At 55.0% G+C, this 15,024-nt stretch overlaps 3 protein-coding genes across 5 annotated transcripts; 2 read left to right on the forward strand and 1 right to left on the reverse strand.

The window, feature by feature from the left end:
• Window positions 1–1,582: 1,582 nt before the first annotated feature.
• On the reverse strand, window positions 1,583–3,880 carry Gpank1 (G-patch domain and ankyrin repeats 1). The gene is made up of 3 exons (XM_051153525.1): window positions 3,714–3,880; window positions 2,656–3,265; window positions 1,583–2,138 (listed from the first exon to the last, which is right to left on the reverse strand). Exons 2-3 carry the CDS (start codon window positions 3,261–3,263, stop codon window positions 1,697–1,699), a joined length of 1,050 nt encoding a protein of 349 aa, XP_051009482.1. The 5' UTR covers window positions 3,264–3,265; window positions 3,714–3,880; the 3' UTR covers window positions 1,583–1,696.
• Window positions 3,881–4,259: 379 nt separating this feature from the next.
• Window positions 4,260–9,689, forward strand: Csnk2b (casein kinase 2 beta). Of its 3 annotated transcripts, none has more exons than XM_051153526.1 (7): window positions 4,260–4,334; window positions 5,538–5,620; window positions 6,147–6,249; window positions 7,035–7,150; window positions 7,731–7,806; window positions 7,940–8,129; window positions 9,476–9,689. In XM_051153526.1, exons 1-7 carry the CDS (start codon window positions 4,286–4,288, stop codon window positions 9,564–9,566), a joined length of 708 nt encoding a protein of 235 aa, XP_051009483.1. In that variant the 5' UTR covers window positions 4,260–4,285; the 3' UTR covers window positions 9,567–9,689. The 3 variants fall into 3 exon arrangements, with proteins under 3 accessions (XP_051009483.1, XP_051009485.1, XP_051009484.1); XM_051153528.1 differs by lacking the exon at window positions 4,260–4,334 and adding an exon at window positions 4,650–4,825 and having other exon boundaries at window positions 9,476–9,687; XM_051153527.1 differs by lacking the exon at window positions 4,260–4,334 and adding an exon at window positions 4,863–5,019 and having other exon boundaries at window positions 9,476–9,686.
• A 584-nt stretch (window positions 9,690–10,273) lies between these two features.
• Window positions 10,274–11,596, forward strand: Ly6g5b (lymphocyte antigen 6 family member G5B). Its single transcript, XM_051152633.1, has 3 exons — window positions 10,274–10,584; window positions 10,685–10,816; window positions 11,124–11,596. The coding sequence occupies exons 1-3, from the start codon at window positions 10,527–10,529 to the stop codon at window positions 11,519–11,521; spliced, it is 588 nt and encodes a 195-aa protein (XP_051008590.1). The 5' UTR covers window positions 10,274–10,526; the 3' UTR covers window positions 11,522–11,596.
• Window positions 11,597–15,024: the final 3,428 nt, after the last annotated feature.

A 15,024-nucleotide genomic window follows, 5' to 3' on the forward strand; every position in this document is an offset into this window, starting at 1 on the left:
TTACTTAGGAAGCGATCGGTCCACAAAGTGGCCCCCACCGTCCCGCGAGGGCGCAGCTGAGACGCTGCCTCCGCAAGGTCAGAACAGCGACGTCCTTGGAGATCGCAGCCGCGAGGCACAGTGCCGGCCTACCTGGGGACCCAGGCGTCTGGGTGCTGCGCGGAGAGCAGCTCCGGGGCCTGGCGTCCGGGGAGCGGCCTCCTGGAGCCGTGCGAGCCCGGAAGCAGCTGCACCGGGTCGGGAGGGACCGGCGGGGGGCGGAGTCCCGCGACTGGGGAGGCGGACGGAAAGGAACGACCTCCTCCGCAGCCCCTGGATCCACTAGCGCAGGCGTAGAGAGCGGGACCACCTAAGGCCAGAACCGAGAACAATCCCGGTCCTGCTCTTCACCGTCCAGGACCTCCCACCTCTGACGCTCCACCAGCCCTTGGTTTTTATTTGGGATTTCTTCTTCGGTTTTTCGAGACAGGGATGATTTTTCAGTGTAGCCTTGGCTGTCTTGGAACTAGCTATATAGACCAGGCTGGCCATGAACTCAGACCAGGGGCTCCTTGCCTCCTGTGTCACCACCGCCTGGCTTTGGTTTTAGAAAGTCTCCCTACATATGTAGCTCAGGAAAGGCCTGGACATTATATATATATAGAGAGAGAGCCCAGGGCAGCTCTGCGTTGGCCCTTTTACCTGCTTTCCTAATGCTGAACTCCTGGCTTCCCTACAGTTCTGCACACCCCGCCATTCCTCCGTGTCTCTCTTCAGGTAATACAGGTCCAGGAAGGGAAACAACAGAAGCCACGTGACTTAAGCAGCGCCCTTTGCCCTTCTGGACAGATATGTGAAAGCCTTCGGGTTCTAGCACTTGGTATGAGCATCCCAGGGGATGGGGGTGCCAACTAAGAAAGAGAAATGTAGGAAAGTAAAACGTGCTGCCTGGTTTTCAGGGCGTGAAATGGAGTTGCAGGACTGCCTGCCTCCGGACTAGGGCTTTAACTCAGTGAGCAGGCATGAAGCCCTGGGTTACAGCCCCCATACTGCAACAAAGTCGCCGGTGCACACACAATCTTAGCACTCCAGAGGCAGTTGTATCAGTTGGAAGCTTGAGGGTCAGCCTGATCTACATAGCAAGAAATTGTCTCAAAAAAAAAAAAAAATCTTAAAATCATCTTAAACTTCACGATTTGGGAGGTCAGAATGGCACTTGTTGGTCAGGTCACTTTGGCCAATCTTGCAGGACTCTACTTCCTTTCCGGGGACTTTTAACCTCCCTCTCACCAGGCATTACATTTAACCACAATGGGCCTCTTCAGAGAGTTCAGAACTTATGGGTTTGTGGTGTCTCCTGTTTTCAGCACATAGCAAACTTGGTTTATGACCCAGGTCACTGAATTGACCAGATGGGCCAAGAGACCCACTAAGAGGGGAGTCTTGCACAGTTCACGGGGTTTCAAGGAGCAGGAAGAATGCAGCCAGCGGGGCTGGGATTCTGTCACCTGGACAGCTTGTCCCTTTAGCTCAGGTGAGACATCACACGACCTCAAATTTGCTCCATTCCCTACTATATCATGCAGAATAGTAAACAAGCCACTATGAAGGAAGTTTATTTCCCTCTAAAAGCAGAGAGAGAGAGCCCAACAGCCAAGGCCTGAGAGTCTGGAGGTCCAAGTCCAGCCAGTGACAGACTAGGGCCAGGCCACCCCAGTCAGGGCCCGAGGTTCATGTACAGTCTCAGAGCTCGCTCCCAGGCTCTGTCCTTCTCGGCTCTCCTTCTATTCTCCCTCTGACTCAGTGTGGCAACTCGAGGCACTCTCTCTCCCCCAGACACAGCACGCGTATCCCGAGCCGGAAAGTGCGTGACTCGGGGCTGGGGTGTGGATCCATAGCCCAGCCCTTCCTGGTCCCTTTTGAGGACAGTGGGAATAGGGTTGGCACGGCCTTCACCCCGGGGCCCTAGCCCCATTCCTGGTTCCCAGCCACCCCTCAGCAGCAGCCTGAAGCCAGGACTGGAGGTGGGTACCCCCAGGGGAAGGTTGGAGGGCTGGGGACTCTTAGACTGCGAGAGCAGGTGAGCAGTCGATGTGCGGTGGTTGGCGTCTTCAAAGTAGGCGCCACAGTCCTCGCAGAACTGGGAGGAGGGGGGAGATCTGCAGAGAGAGAGACACGAGTCACAACAAAGGGAGAAAGCTGATGCCTCAGCACCTGGCAGGCCAGGCCACAGGGCTCCATGCCTTCTAGTTTTAGCACCATCTTTTGGTTTTATTTTGGAGAGGGAGCCCAGGGTCTTCCCAGTGCCAGGTTGGTACCCCACCGTCAAACTACACTAGCCCCCTCCATCTGTCCAGAGGGGCTGTTGTGGAGGACTGTTAGGTGGGTGTGTAGTGTACGGGGCACTGTATGTGACAAGCACTGTCCCACCCATCACTTCCCTTGCTAAGCTACAGCATCTTAACCCTTCGAGAAAGATGTGCTTATCCCCACTCCCCAAGCAACGACTGAGATCTGCTGCCATTGCAAATGGAACCAGGATTTATATGACAAAGGCCACCCCACTGCCGCTCTGTGACGTGGCTCTCTTTAGCGGTTCTGGGACCCCTGGTATGAGGTGTCCAGGAAAGGAAGAACTCGATAAAGATGGGTAGGGGCCAAGGGTCCAGTCCTCACCGGCTCTGGTTCTCTGGGCGCCTTGTCTCTCCAGGACTCTCTCTGACCATGCGGGCCACCTCGGGGAAGCCTGCTTCCTCAGCCAGCTGAGCAGCGTCTCTGCCTCCCAGCTCACAGACTCCTACCCAGGCAGCCCCTCGGCCTAGCAAATAGCGCACCGCAGCGCCCTGGCCCGCACGGGCGGCACACATTAAGGGAGTCCACCAGAAGGCATCACGAGCGTTGATGTTGCCCCCAGCGCCCCCTGCCTCCCGCGGTTCCAGCAGCCGGTGCAGTTCTCTCAGATCCCCATTCTGGGCCGCTCGCAGGATCCACTGGGTCATCTTGTCTTCATCCTCAGGTGAGGCTCCTTGTCCTGAGACTCCAGCTGCCGCCGCCGTCTCCCTCATCACTCTGCGTTTCTTCCTCTTCCTCTCCCTGACAGGCTCGGCTCTCTGGGGCTTAGGGGAAGTACTCTCATCTGCAATTAGAGCCTCATAGAAGGCCCGGGCTGCAGCCCCATCCAGGACAGGCTCTGGCTTCTCCGGCTGCGACTGCTGCTGCCCATCCTTCCACAGGTCACTGGGGTCAGTGGCTGGAGTAAATGCGATGAGGGATGGCCTGGCCATGGCTTTGGGGAGATACGAGAAAACGAAGAGGGGGCCAGGAAAGGCCAAGGCAAGCTAGTGTGATCACCAGCACCACCTCCAGGGGCCTGCTGGGATGAGAAGGCAGCCTAGAACTAAAATGAGCCTCTCATCCCAAAACTGACTTCAAAACTTAAGCTTCTGCAGAGCCTAGGGTTCATGTGTAAAATGGACCCGTGGGATAACAGATCCAGGCCATGATGTTAATAAAATTTCATGAGGGCATCGAAGGTATGGCTCTGTGTGGATTGCTTGCCTCGAATTTGGGAGGTCTGGGTACTATCTCTAATACAGGAGAGAAAACAAAAACAAAAACAAAGACAGAAACAAGAAAATAACATATTCCACCAGCAGACAGCTGTCTATTCTACTCCAATCTCCCTACCCCCCCCCCCCAAGAGCAAATAACATTTCTCATCCTGTAACACATACCGTTAGGAAATATCAGCTTGACCTTTTAAATCTTGCTCGATCTTATTTAGGGATCTCCTTTTCCCAGATAAAATCAGGCGTGACATTATTCTGGAAGGTTTTTTTTTTGGGGGGGTGGGGTGTTACACTGTCACTTCTGTACCGCAAAATGTCGTTCTTGTAATCTGTAAGGGTTGACACAATCAATATCCACGCGGCACAAGGACGCATGCGCAGCATCAGCAACAACAACAACAAAACACCCACAAGGTTCAGTTTCCCGCGCTGGAACCTTTCCAGGAATCCGCGTAAAGCATCGCGTGCCCAGACAGCGCGAGGACCCAGGGGGACCTGTCGGTTGGGGTCTTGCTTTTACATAACGCCCCCACAATGCTCTTCGCCACCCTCGACGTGGTCCCTCCCGCTGCAAGCTCCTTTTCTAGAGCTGCGAGGCCACGCTCTGCGCTGGCAGAGGCCCCGAGGACACAAAGGCAAGAGCCCGTGGCATGCCGAGGAGCTGCGCGATGAAGTAACAGCACGGTGCCCCTCACCACTACTCTGAGCAGGTTTCGCTCCGCTCAAGCCCCGAGGAAATGGAGAAGTGCAAAGGGACGAGCGGCAGGATGGCCGGCGCCACCTCAGGTTAGCGCGCAGGCAGGGGCGGCCAGGTTCTCACGCCGTCCCCAGCACGCCCGGCCGCAGCCCCCGTCACCACCGAGCCACACCTCGACGCACGCCCGCGCCTGAGCGAGCGCTGTCGCGGGCCCGGCGGGAGAAGCAGGGTCGCGGTGGGGTGGCCTGGGGCGGGGTCGGTCCCCGGGGCGGCGGGGAAGACCCGAGCGGGACGAGGAGAGCGCGCAGCAGCGACGGAGACGGCAGCCGGCGCCCGCCCCGCAGCCTCCCGAGCCTCCTGAGCAGAAGACTATATTTCCCAGGCTTCCTGGTCGGGAAGACGCTGTAACTGGCTTCCGCTTCCGGTGGCTCCCCAGTTCGCCCCGCCCCCGGGCGGCTTCCTCTAGGGCCTCGCGACCCCAGAGTCGTGCGCGGGTGCTCCTGGGATTGGTAGTTCGCCTTCCCCCTCACTGCGTCAGTTTCTCTCTGCTGACGGACTCCATCTCCCGGCGTCCTCGGAGGTAGGGGGCGGTTCTCGGAGCCTGCGCGTTGCCCTCTCTCCCGCCCCTCCCCATTTCCTCCCAGTTTCCACTTCCCCTCCCTCCCCGCTTCTCCTGCCGCGGTTGGGTCGGCTTCCTGCGCCGTAGCGGTCGCTGCCGTTCCTTCGAAGCACAACTCCCCTTTCCCCGTCCCAGTCCCAGCCCCCGTCCGGCCGGTGAGTCCGGGGTCGTCTCCGCGCCGAGTCGTCGGTCCCTGGATGTGGGGGGCGAGGGAGGAAGTGACCGACCGGGTCGGGTGGCCCGAGGAGACGGGACTCCCGCTCGGGAGTCGCACCGGAGTGCGGGGCCCTCGCCGACCCTGTGAGGGCCGGAGAGGCCGGTTCTGCCGGCGAAGGATGAACTTCGGCAGCCTTGGGACAGGCGCCGGGGACGTGCAGGCACCTGCGGTGCTGGGGAGCCGGGGCCCAGAGGGGGCTGGGGTAACAGGAGCAGATCAGGACCTGTCATCCTCCTGGAAAGCGGCGGGACCCATCCTCACGACGCTGGGGGGACGGGGCGGGGGTGGGGCGCCGGGGTTAGGAAGAGAAGCTTGCGGAGGGAGGGATGCTGCCGAAGCTGAGCTCCTTTAAGCCGGGGTGGCCTCGGGTTCTTTGGTGGTTGGGGAGGGCGCGTGGGAGGACGGACGACACCAGAAGCAGCAGCTTGGTCTCCACAAAACGCTCTCTTTTCTCAGCCGACATAAAGATGAGTAGCTCTGAGGAGGTGTCCTGGATTTCCTGGTTCTGTGGGCTCCGTGGTAATGAATTCTTCTGCGAGGTGAGTTGAGGTTCCCTTCTTGGCCAACTGCACGTTCCCTCGGTGTCGTATTTTATGTTGTCAGAGTTCCGATTTCCGTCGAACTCTGCAGCCTAGATTGGCCTCGAACTCCTGGCAGTCCTACTCCCTCAGTCTCCCGAGGGTTGCTGGGATTACAAGGGTTAGTCAGCATGCATGGCTTAACAGAGGTATCTCTAATGACAATTAAGAACACTTAAATGTTCCACGTTAAAGTTCGGGCAAAGCGCAGTGTGTTAAGATTAGACTGCTTAGCCTTCATGATCTCCAGGACTTCAGCCCCCAAGGAGATGGGAGCCCAGTTCCTATAGGTGAGGGACAGAAGTTGGGGGGATGTCTCTGTGTGCTGTGTGCGGTCCCTGACTGGCCTTAGAAGGAAAGAGCTGCAGTGTTTACAGGAGACAGGAGAGGAGCAGATGTGCTGGCTGGGGACAGGCGGCTCTTGGGCCCAGGGGACAGATGGGGCTTCCTCTCCTAGTTTCAGCCTCTAGACTTCCCTGCCCTGTAGGTGGATGAGGACTACATCCAGGACAAGTTCAACCTCACTGGACTCAATGAGCAGGTGCCTCACTACCGACAAGCTCTGGACATGATCCTGGACCTGGAGCCAGGTAATGCACCCCCAGGACGGCTGCTGGGGGTGGGCTTGGTGGGGTGTGAGCAGGAGTGCGCTTTCTCTTCTCGTCTCTGCTTGCCTGCTTCTTGAATTTCTTTTCCTTCTTCCTTTTCTGTTTTTGTCTTTAAAGATAGGGTTTCTCTGTATAGCCTAGAGCTCATTCTGTAGATCAGGCTAGCCCCAAACTCATGGAGCTCTCCCTGCCTCTGCTGGGACTAAAGGTGTGCCCCAACACACCCAGCCCCAGCTTGCTTCTTGGATCATCTTTCTGACTCTACAGCTCTCCTCGCCCCAGATCGGTTCCTTGCCTGTTTTTGTGTTTTCTCTCCCACCTCCATCCCCTCCCTTCACAGCCCACACTGGACTTTTCTCTTGCTCTTCCTGCCCCGCCTTCAAGTGAATGAATCGTGGTGCACACAGCAGCGTTGATCCCCTCGTGCCTCTTGCGTGCTCCAGGCTCTCTGAATGTAGCACGACCCTGGTCATAGTGACAGTTTGGTCCTGGGGTTTGCGTGCTGCCCCTTCCCTCCTGCTGCTCTGGAATGCCGCCCCGAGTATGTGTGTGCGTGTGTGTACGCATCATGAGAGGAAAGGGGCAGGAGAGACTGGAGAGAGGCCTCGCTGAGTGGCCTTGGGTCTGCAGAAGAGGCAAAAGCTCTTTCTGGGTCAGATGGCATGGACGAGGTTCAGAACTGGTGCTAGATAAAGTGTAGGCGTCACTTTGCGGGTAAGGTGGGGTTCCTAGGACAGCTGGACAGGTGGCCACACCCCGTGTTTCAGACGAGGAGCTGGAGGACAACCCCAACCAGAGTGACCTGATCGAGCAGGCAGCCGAGATGCTGTACGGCCTGATCCACGCCCGCTACATCCTCACCAACCGAGGCATCGCCCAGATGGTGAGAGGCTCTGCTCCTTCTGCTTCTGAGCCAGGAAGGGAGCCAGGTGCATGAGTCAGGAGGCAAGGAGTCTAGCAGAGAGAGGGAGAAGCCCAGGGTTGGGCGGGCGGAGAGCTGAGTCCTCACCGAGGGTTCCGCTGAATGTATTGCTTTCAGGGAAGGAGCTAAAACTGTGAACAGGGTGGCAGCTTGGGGGCCGGAGAGATGGCTCAGAGGTCCTGAGTTCAATTCCCAACATGGTGACTCAAAATCATCTGTAATGTGACCTAACGCCCTCTTCTGGCACGCAGGCACACATAACAGCAGAATACTGTATAAACAATAAATTAAATCTTTTTTTAGAAAGAAAGAAAGTGAACAGGTAGAAGTTTTCAAGGAACAGAGAGCAAATGGCCCTGTGTTCTGCAGCCTCCTAACCAGAGAAAAGGCAGCTGAGAAGTTTGAGGGCCTGTCTTGACAGAGAAGGGGCTTTAAGTCAGAGATGGGAGGCATGGGGGGCAGAGGCTGAAATGAGTTGAACAGCAAAAGAAATTGCCCCTTCCCATCCGCTCACTGGTCCTCTCCATGTCACACGCCTCAGTTGGAAAAGTACCAGCAAGGAGACTTTGGCTACTGCCCTCGAGTGTACTGTGAGAACCAGCCCATGCTCCCCATCGGTGAGTGCTGGAGGGGAGGAGGGCACGGTTGGCAGCCCTCCAGAGGGTGGGTCATCTCCACCGTGCTGGAGCCCTGTGGGCGGCCGGGAGAGGTGGGGACACCTGGTCTACAGAGTCTGGCTCTGTCGCCCAGGCCTCTCGGACATCCCAGGTGAGGCCATGGTGAAACTCTACTGCCCCAAGTGCATGGACGTGTACACACCCAAGTCATCGAGGCACCACCACACAGACGGCGCCTACTTCGGCACTGGCTTCCCTCACATGCTCTTCATGGTGCATCCGGAGTACCGGCCCAAGCGGCCCGCCAACCAGTTTGTGCCCAGGTAGAGGTCAAAGAGTGGCCCAGGGCCTGGGGAGAGCTGAGGACAAGCACAGCCTTTTCTTTAGGCCTACCTGCCCTACAGTCAGGGCTTCTTCCTGTTGAGTGGCCGGGGCGTCCCTCGGCTGCTTGTGCCTCCATCCTCCTGTCCTTTTTGTTTGTTTCGGTTTTTTGGTTTTTAGAGACAGGGTTTTCTATGTAGCCCTGGACACACACCCCCCCCCTTTTTTTTTAAAGATTTATTATTTAAGATTTATTTATTTACTTATTATGTGTGCAGTGCTCTGCCTGCATGTACACTTGCCCAACAGAAGAGGGCACCAGATCGCATTGTAGATGGCTGTGAGCCACCATGTGGTTGCTGGGAATTGAACTCAGGACCTATGGAAGAACAAACAGTGCTCTTAACCTCTGAGCCATCTCTCTAGCCCCCTGGCTCATCTTCTTTTCCATAAAGCAGTTGTGAGAGTTTGTTTTGTTTTTCAAGACAGGGTCTCTCCGTCTGTCTCTGCCTCCTAAGTGCTGGCATTAATGTGTGGCACTTGACTATTTAAACAGTGGCTATTGCTGTTGCCATTTTGGATGCTCAGCCCTTGACCAAAAATCCTTAGGTTTTGTGGTTCAGCATGACTTACCTTGGTGCCTTATTTTCACTGTGTACCAGGGAAGGTGTCTGTTTTGCACAGGTACTAATCTGTAGCTCCTTAAGTTTGAAGTTTTCCTGTGTGGGTTGGGGTCTAACCTGGCCTGTTGCCTGCTCGGCACATCCTCTCCCTGAGCTGTATGTTAGTACAGGTTGTTGTTTGGCTGGTTTGGTGTGTGTATGGGGCTGGGGTGGGGGGCGGGCTGGCAGGGTCTTTGTTGGCTGAGTTGGCTTCAAGCCATAAATGAGACTATAAATCTGTGCCACCTTTACCTGGCCTGGAATTTGAATTTTTAAGATACATGTTTTGTTTTTGTTTTTTGTGTTTTTCAAGACAATGTTTCTCTGTGTAGCCTTGGCTGTCCAGGAGTCACTTTGTAGACCCGGCTGGCCTCGAGCTCACAGCGATCCACCTGCCTCTGCCTCCCGGAATGCTAGGATTAAAGGCTTAGGGTACATTTTCAAGCTGGGCATGGGGTAGAGGCAGGGAGAGCGAGCGCTGAGTCTCAGGCCAGGGCTCTGGTACATTGAGAAGCCCTGTCTTGAAAACCCAAAGGAAAAAAAGGAAAGAGCCGTTTACCAAGTGTTCCTGAGCAAGGAAGTCGGGGAAGTGTTGAGTAGGCCTCAGGAGGAGGCTGGTGGGGGTGTGTGGGGGGCTGCCACCAGCAGGGCCAGAGCTCACCCTGCCGCCTCTGTCCTCCGCCCAGGCTCTACGGCTTCAAGATCCACCCCATGGCGTACCAGCTGCAGCTCCAAGCCGCCAGCAACTTTAAGAGCCCAGTCAAGACGATTCGCTGACCCCGCCCACCCTCCCCGTGACACCACCATTCCTTTGCTGCCGCCCTTTCAGGAAGTCTATGGTTTTTAGTTTAAATTAAAGGAATTGTTATTGTGGTGGGAATATGAAATAAAGCGGAAGAAAAGGCCGTGAGCTCGTCTCCTGGTGCTTGCCCCTGGGGAAGAGCTGAGGAGGGGAGGGGACCTGTGCAGACTCCAGGCACCTCAGAGTCTCATCCCCATTTGGAGGCAGCACAGATGGTGCTTCGTGGATTTGGTTTATGGAGAGTATATCAGCAGCATTCCGGGTTGTGTGGGGGCAAATGTAAGATAGAAAAGAAAAGGTCTCGAAGGCCAGAGGAACGGCCACTCTCTGGGCTCTGGCGGTGTGTTTCCACTGTAGGGGCTCCTTGAGACAGACGTACCCTCAGTTTTGCTATTAAAGGACATGTAACCCAGCTGGGGGCATGTTGGCACACTCCTGTAATCCCAGCACTGGGGAGGCAGAGGCAGGCAGATCGCTGAGTTTGAGGTCAGCCTGGTCTACAAAGGGAGTCCAGGGTGGAAGAACCCCATCTTGAAAAACCAAAAGACAAATTTTAAAAATATATATAATCATAAGGTAAAAAGAAGTTGAGAAAGGGCGGAGAGGCCCAATTGCTGCTCAGGGGTGTCTATGCCCCTTTCTGGGGAGGCGACTCTGTCAAACCTCTCCCAGCCCAGCATGATGAGGACCAACCCTGCTGTGTAGGTGGACAACAGGTAGTGCCAGCGACAGTCACTAACCCACGGTCCTTGATAAAGAGCCAGCTGTGGCCATGTGGGAAGCAGGCATCGTGGGTGAGGACCTGCCGTCCTTCCTGCCACCAGATAACTCCCTCCTCTGGTCAGGAGCCTGCCTCCGGGTGGAGTCAGCTCGCAGCCAGCACTCTCTGCCACTCTGCATCCACGGGTGAAAGTGGGGCTTGTGGGTACCCCGCAATGAAGGCCTGTGTGCTTGTAGGTGTGCTCATCATGGTGGGCTTCGCCACAGGGAAAGGTAAGTGCGGCCGGGAACTGAATCCAGGAAGGGGCAGAGGTGGTGGAGCTGAAATCGAGTTCCTGGCTCCATCTCACTTGTTCCTCCGTGGTGTGCCAAGCTCCAGTTCCTAACAACGTCCGCACCTGCCACTTGTGCCTCTTAGAAGACCCTTCGCTGGGCTGCATTTCTGGCTCACAAAAGTGTACCGTCAGCAGTTCGTCTCCGTGCATGGTGATCGCCATCTACCGGAGTGAGCAATGTCCACGGAGGGGGCAGGTGGTAGGGCAGTGTGGCTCTGTCCTCTCCAGAACATGAGGGTTGCTTGGGCCGCATGAGGAGCAGACAGGGGAGGTTTTGAAGTGTGTGTGTGTGTGTGTGTGTGTGTGTGTGTGTGTGCGTGCGTGCGCGCGCGCATGCGCGCGCAGACGAGTGACTTTTTTTCTCCCTCTTCCGAGATTACACGGGATAAAATTAGGTCTGCATGAGTTCTGGGACAAGCAGGTTTGGGGACCGTGGACGGTGTTCACAGGGACGGATTGTGACTGTCCCTTCTCCAGGTGTCAAGGTTCGCTTCCACGTACGCGGCTGTGGACAGCACAATTCCTACCGCTGTCAAGAAGTGCACAGGACCATCCACTCAGGCTACCACTACAGGGCCGACTGCTGCCAGTATGACTACTGCAACTCCTGGTCCTCTCCCCAGCTCCAGAGCACGGTGCCTGCGCCCCTGAGGAGACATCTGGTCCTGCCCATGTCAGAGTCCCAGAAACAGCACTTCTACCAGGCCCTGAACCTGTCCCTGCCCCTGCCTGCCTTCCGAGCTCATGGGGACTCTGAGGGCCCAGACCCTCTCAGGCTGCCCCTGGAGCTGGGCTTGTCCATGGCTGACCTGCGCCAAATATACTTGTTCCTCAACAGTTCAGGACTCCTGGTTCTTCCCCAGGCTAGACCCTGACACTAGTTCTTCCCCAGGTTAGTCCCTGACACATTCCCCTTCCCACATCCTGCTCTGCGGTCCCTCTGATCTTGTGGCCTCGAAGGCTTTCTTCTCTGGGTTGCCAGCATGGCACCTGGATCCGGGCGCTGGGTCTGTCTCCCTCCCATTCAGCATGGCCTCTGTGCAGGCTGGCCTGAGAGCGGTTCCCACCGTGAGCGTCACCATCTTCACGTACCCTCAGCCTGGTCACGTGCCACACCCAAGCTCCACTGCCAGGCTTTAGCAGGAAGGCCTGCTGTCTCTGACGGCCAGGCGAGGGGGCGGGGTGTTTCTCTCCATAATAAAGTAAAACTAGACTGAATCTGTGTCATCCTCTGTGTGCATTGAGCGGGATGGGGTGTGGGGTGTGGGTCAGGTTCAGATGTGGGCAGGTGTAGCCAGGTCAAAGAGGTAAGTGTGGGATTCAAACAGGATTGCCAAACCCTGCCCACTCGGCTTGGGCTTCCTGGCTTCCTCAAGTTACCTAAGAGGCCACATCCTTCCCTCTGCTCAGCTGGAGACCAAAGGCGAAGGCGAGGCCTCTTCTCACCTGTAGCCTTTAAGCCCAGAGCACTAAACCCACGGGGTGTGCCAGCCTTTCCCCCCCCCGAGAAGAAACTCAAGCCCGGGCCTGCCCGTACCGAGCGGCCTAGTTCATGTCAAGGTCCTGGCAGCTGGCAGCACGGGTTCTATGCTGCGGGCTGCAGATGTCGAATCTTCAGCATTTGGGGTTTGTTTTTTGAGATGAGGTCTCAAGTATCCTTAGCTGGCCTTGAACTCCGATTTTTTTTTTTTTTTTTTTGGTTTTTTGAGACAGGGTTTCTCTGTGTATCCCTGGTTGTCCTGGACTTGCTTTGTAGACCAGGCTGGCCTCAAACTCAGAGCAATCCGCCTGCCTCTGCCTCCCGAGTGCTGGGGTTAAAAGCGAGCACTGCCACCACCACACCTGGCTGGCCTTGAACTCTTGACTCTACCTTTCAAGAGCTGGAATCACAGGTGTGTGCTGCCACACTCTAAATATTGAAAGTTTTTGGCCAGGCATGGTGGTACACACCTTTAATCCCAGCACTCTGGAGGCAGAGGTGGGCAGTCTGGGCTTGAGGCCAGCCTGGTAATTCCAGGACAACCAAAGCTACAGATTTGTCTCAAAACAAAAAAAATAATGAATTGGAATTTTTCTTGCGCTCGTGGGTGCTTTGCAGCACTCTTTTATTGCGTCACAAGCGCTTGCAGGTGAGCCCAGTCAGGCTCATTGCCTCACAGGTCAGTGCTGGAGCGCCTTCTGAAAAACAGTACCGCTGCAGAGCTGGAGATGCGCTCCCCTTTCCTCCCAGGGCCTGCGTAAGTCAGTCCTGTAGTCTGAGGGGGTACTGGAGGTGGGAAACCTCATGACTGGGGAGATGCGCACCGCTGTGTGTGCTTAGAGACAAATGCACATAGAGTTTTGGGGTTTATTTTGGCCTTTTGAGACACAGATTCATGCTAGTCCATGCTGGCTTTGATCTCAAGGCCATCCTGCCTTAGCCTTTGGAATATACTGAGATTAGGTGCCCGAGTTGCCGAGCAAAGCGGCCTGCTGTGTAAGCCTTCTTCAAGGCACAAGCTTGTCACAAGGCACAATTGTTTAACCTGTTACATCAGCAGAGGCTTTTGCAGGCTCACAGTGCCCCTTCCTGAGCACTCCTAACAGGTTGTGCAGTGCACACTGTAATCTTACTATGGGAGACTGAGGCGGGAGAGTCTGGAGTTGGAGGCCAGGAAGGAGTGTACAGCAAGTCCACACTCCTCCCCAGATCTATACTACTCTGATTGGTCAAACTGGGTGACAGGGTTAGGAAGGGACAGTAAACCTGGGCATCAGAGAACAAAGTTCCCTGCAGTGACAATTTTGGAATTTTGGTTTCTTTTTTAAAACGCAGAAGTAAGTCGGGCGTGGTGGTGCACACCCTTAATCCCAGTGCTCGGGAGGCAGAGGCAGGCAGATCGCTGTGAGTTCAAGGCCAGCCTGGTCTACAAAGCGAATCCAGGACAGCCAAGGCTACATAGAGAAACCCTGTCTCGAAAAACCAAAAACAAAAACAAAAACAAAAAAATCCGCAGAAATAGCCAGGCCGTGGTGGCCTATGCCTTTAATCTCAGCATTTGGGAGGCAGAGGCAGGTGGATCCTTTGTGAGTTCAAGGCCAGCCTGGTCTACAGAGTGAGACCAGGACAGCCAGGACTACACAGAGAAACCCTGTCTCAAAAAACAAAAACAAACTGCAGCAATATAAGAATGTTTTTGTGGCACCAGGCGTGGTGGCGCTCCCCTTTAATCCCAGCACTCAGGAGGCAGAGGTGGGCAGATCGCTGTGAGCTCAAGGCCAGCCTGGTCTACAAAGTGAGTCCAGGACAGCCAAGGCTACACAGAGAAACCCTGTCTCGAAAAACAAAACAAAACAAAACAAAAGAATGTTTTTGTGTTAGTCCCAGGTGTGGGGACTCGGAGTCGCTCTGCAGCGGCTGACTGTGATTTGCCTCGTGCTCTAACAGAGGGCCAGAGTTTTGCCACCTGCAAATAGTTTCTGTGATTGTGTGGCTTTGGAATTCTGGGGATTTTCTTAGAGGGTATATAAATGCTAGAGCCCCATGAGGGGGTGGAGGTTGATGGGTTGTTGTTGGTCAAGGTTTGTTAAGTGATCATACACAAGAAACAACAGCAGGGGGCAGGAGAGATGGCTCAGCGGTTAAGAGCACTGATTACTCTTCCAGAGGTCATGAGTTCAACTCCCAGCAACCACATGGTGGCTCACAACCATCTATAATGTGATCTGATGCCCTTTCAGCACTGTATGCATAATAATAAATAAATATTTGTTTAAAAAATTAATAAAAGAAAGAAACAAGAGCAGGGAGAAAGCAGATACCCTGATGACAAAGATCAAACTTGGCTCAGGTGTTAATGCCTGGCTGGTGCTCTGGAGAGGGTCCAGGGTAGATTCTCTGGTATTGGATGCGGCTGCCCTTCTAGTTCACTTTATCTCTTGGATGGCCGGAACTGATGGCTCAGGCAACGGATAGAGAGAAGAAAAAGGAAGGAAAGAGAAAAGAGCCCAAGGTGTCTTCTCTAAGGACTGGCTGTACTGCGGCTGCGGAGAACTTAAACTGACCACCTTTTTTCCTATGGCTTGGGCTGTAAAAGTGGCTTCTGGCTAGAAGCTGCACGGGGGAGGGGGGTCATAAAAGGAGGCTCTTTGATCTGTAGATAGGCCTCTTTGCGGAGATCTCCAATAAGTTGGTGTAAACTTAGGCTTATTAGCCGTAGAAGGCTGATGCCCCTGAGTCTGCTAACTTATTTGCTAATCTATAGAGAAATAAGAAGTAAGAGAGAGAGATAGAAAATAAACCACTCACACACATATGTTCAAGAGAAGAGGACCAGGAGAAAAGGTGGATGAAGTCAGGTGTCTTGACTTCAACCGAAGTTAAGCTGCTCAGACTTTC

The sequence above is a fragment of the Acomys russatus genome, chromosome 11 (genome assembly GCF_903995435.1).
Source record: "Acomys russatus chromosome 11, mAcoRus1.1, whole genome shotgun sequence".
NCBI lineage: Eukaryota > Metazoa > Chordata > Mammalia > Rodentia > Muridae > Acomys > Acomys russatus.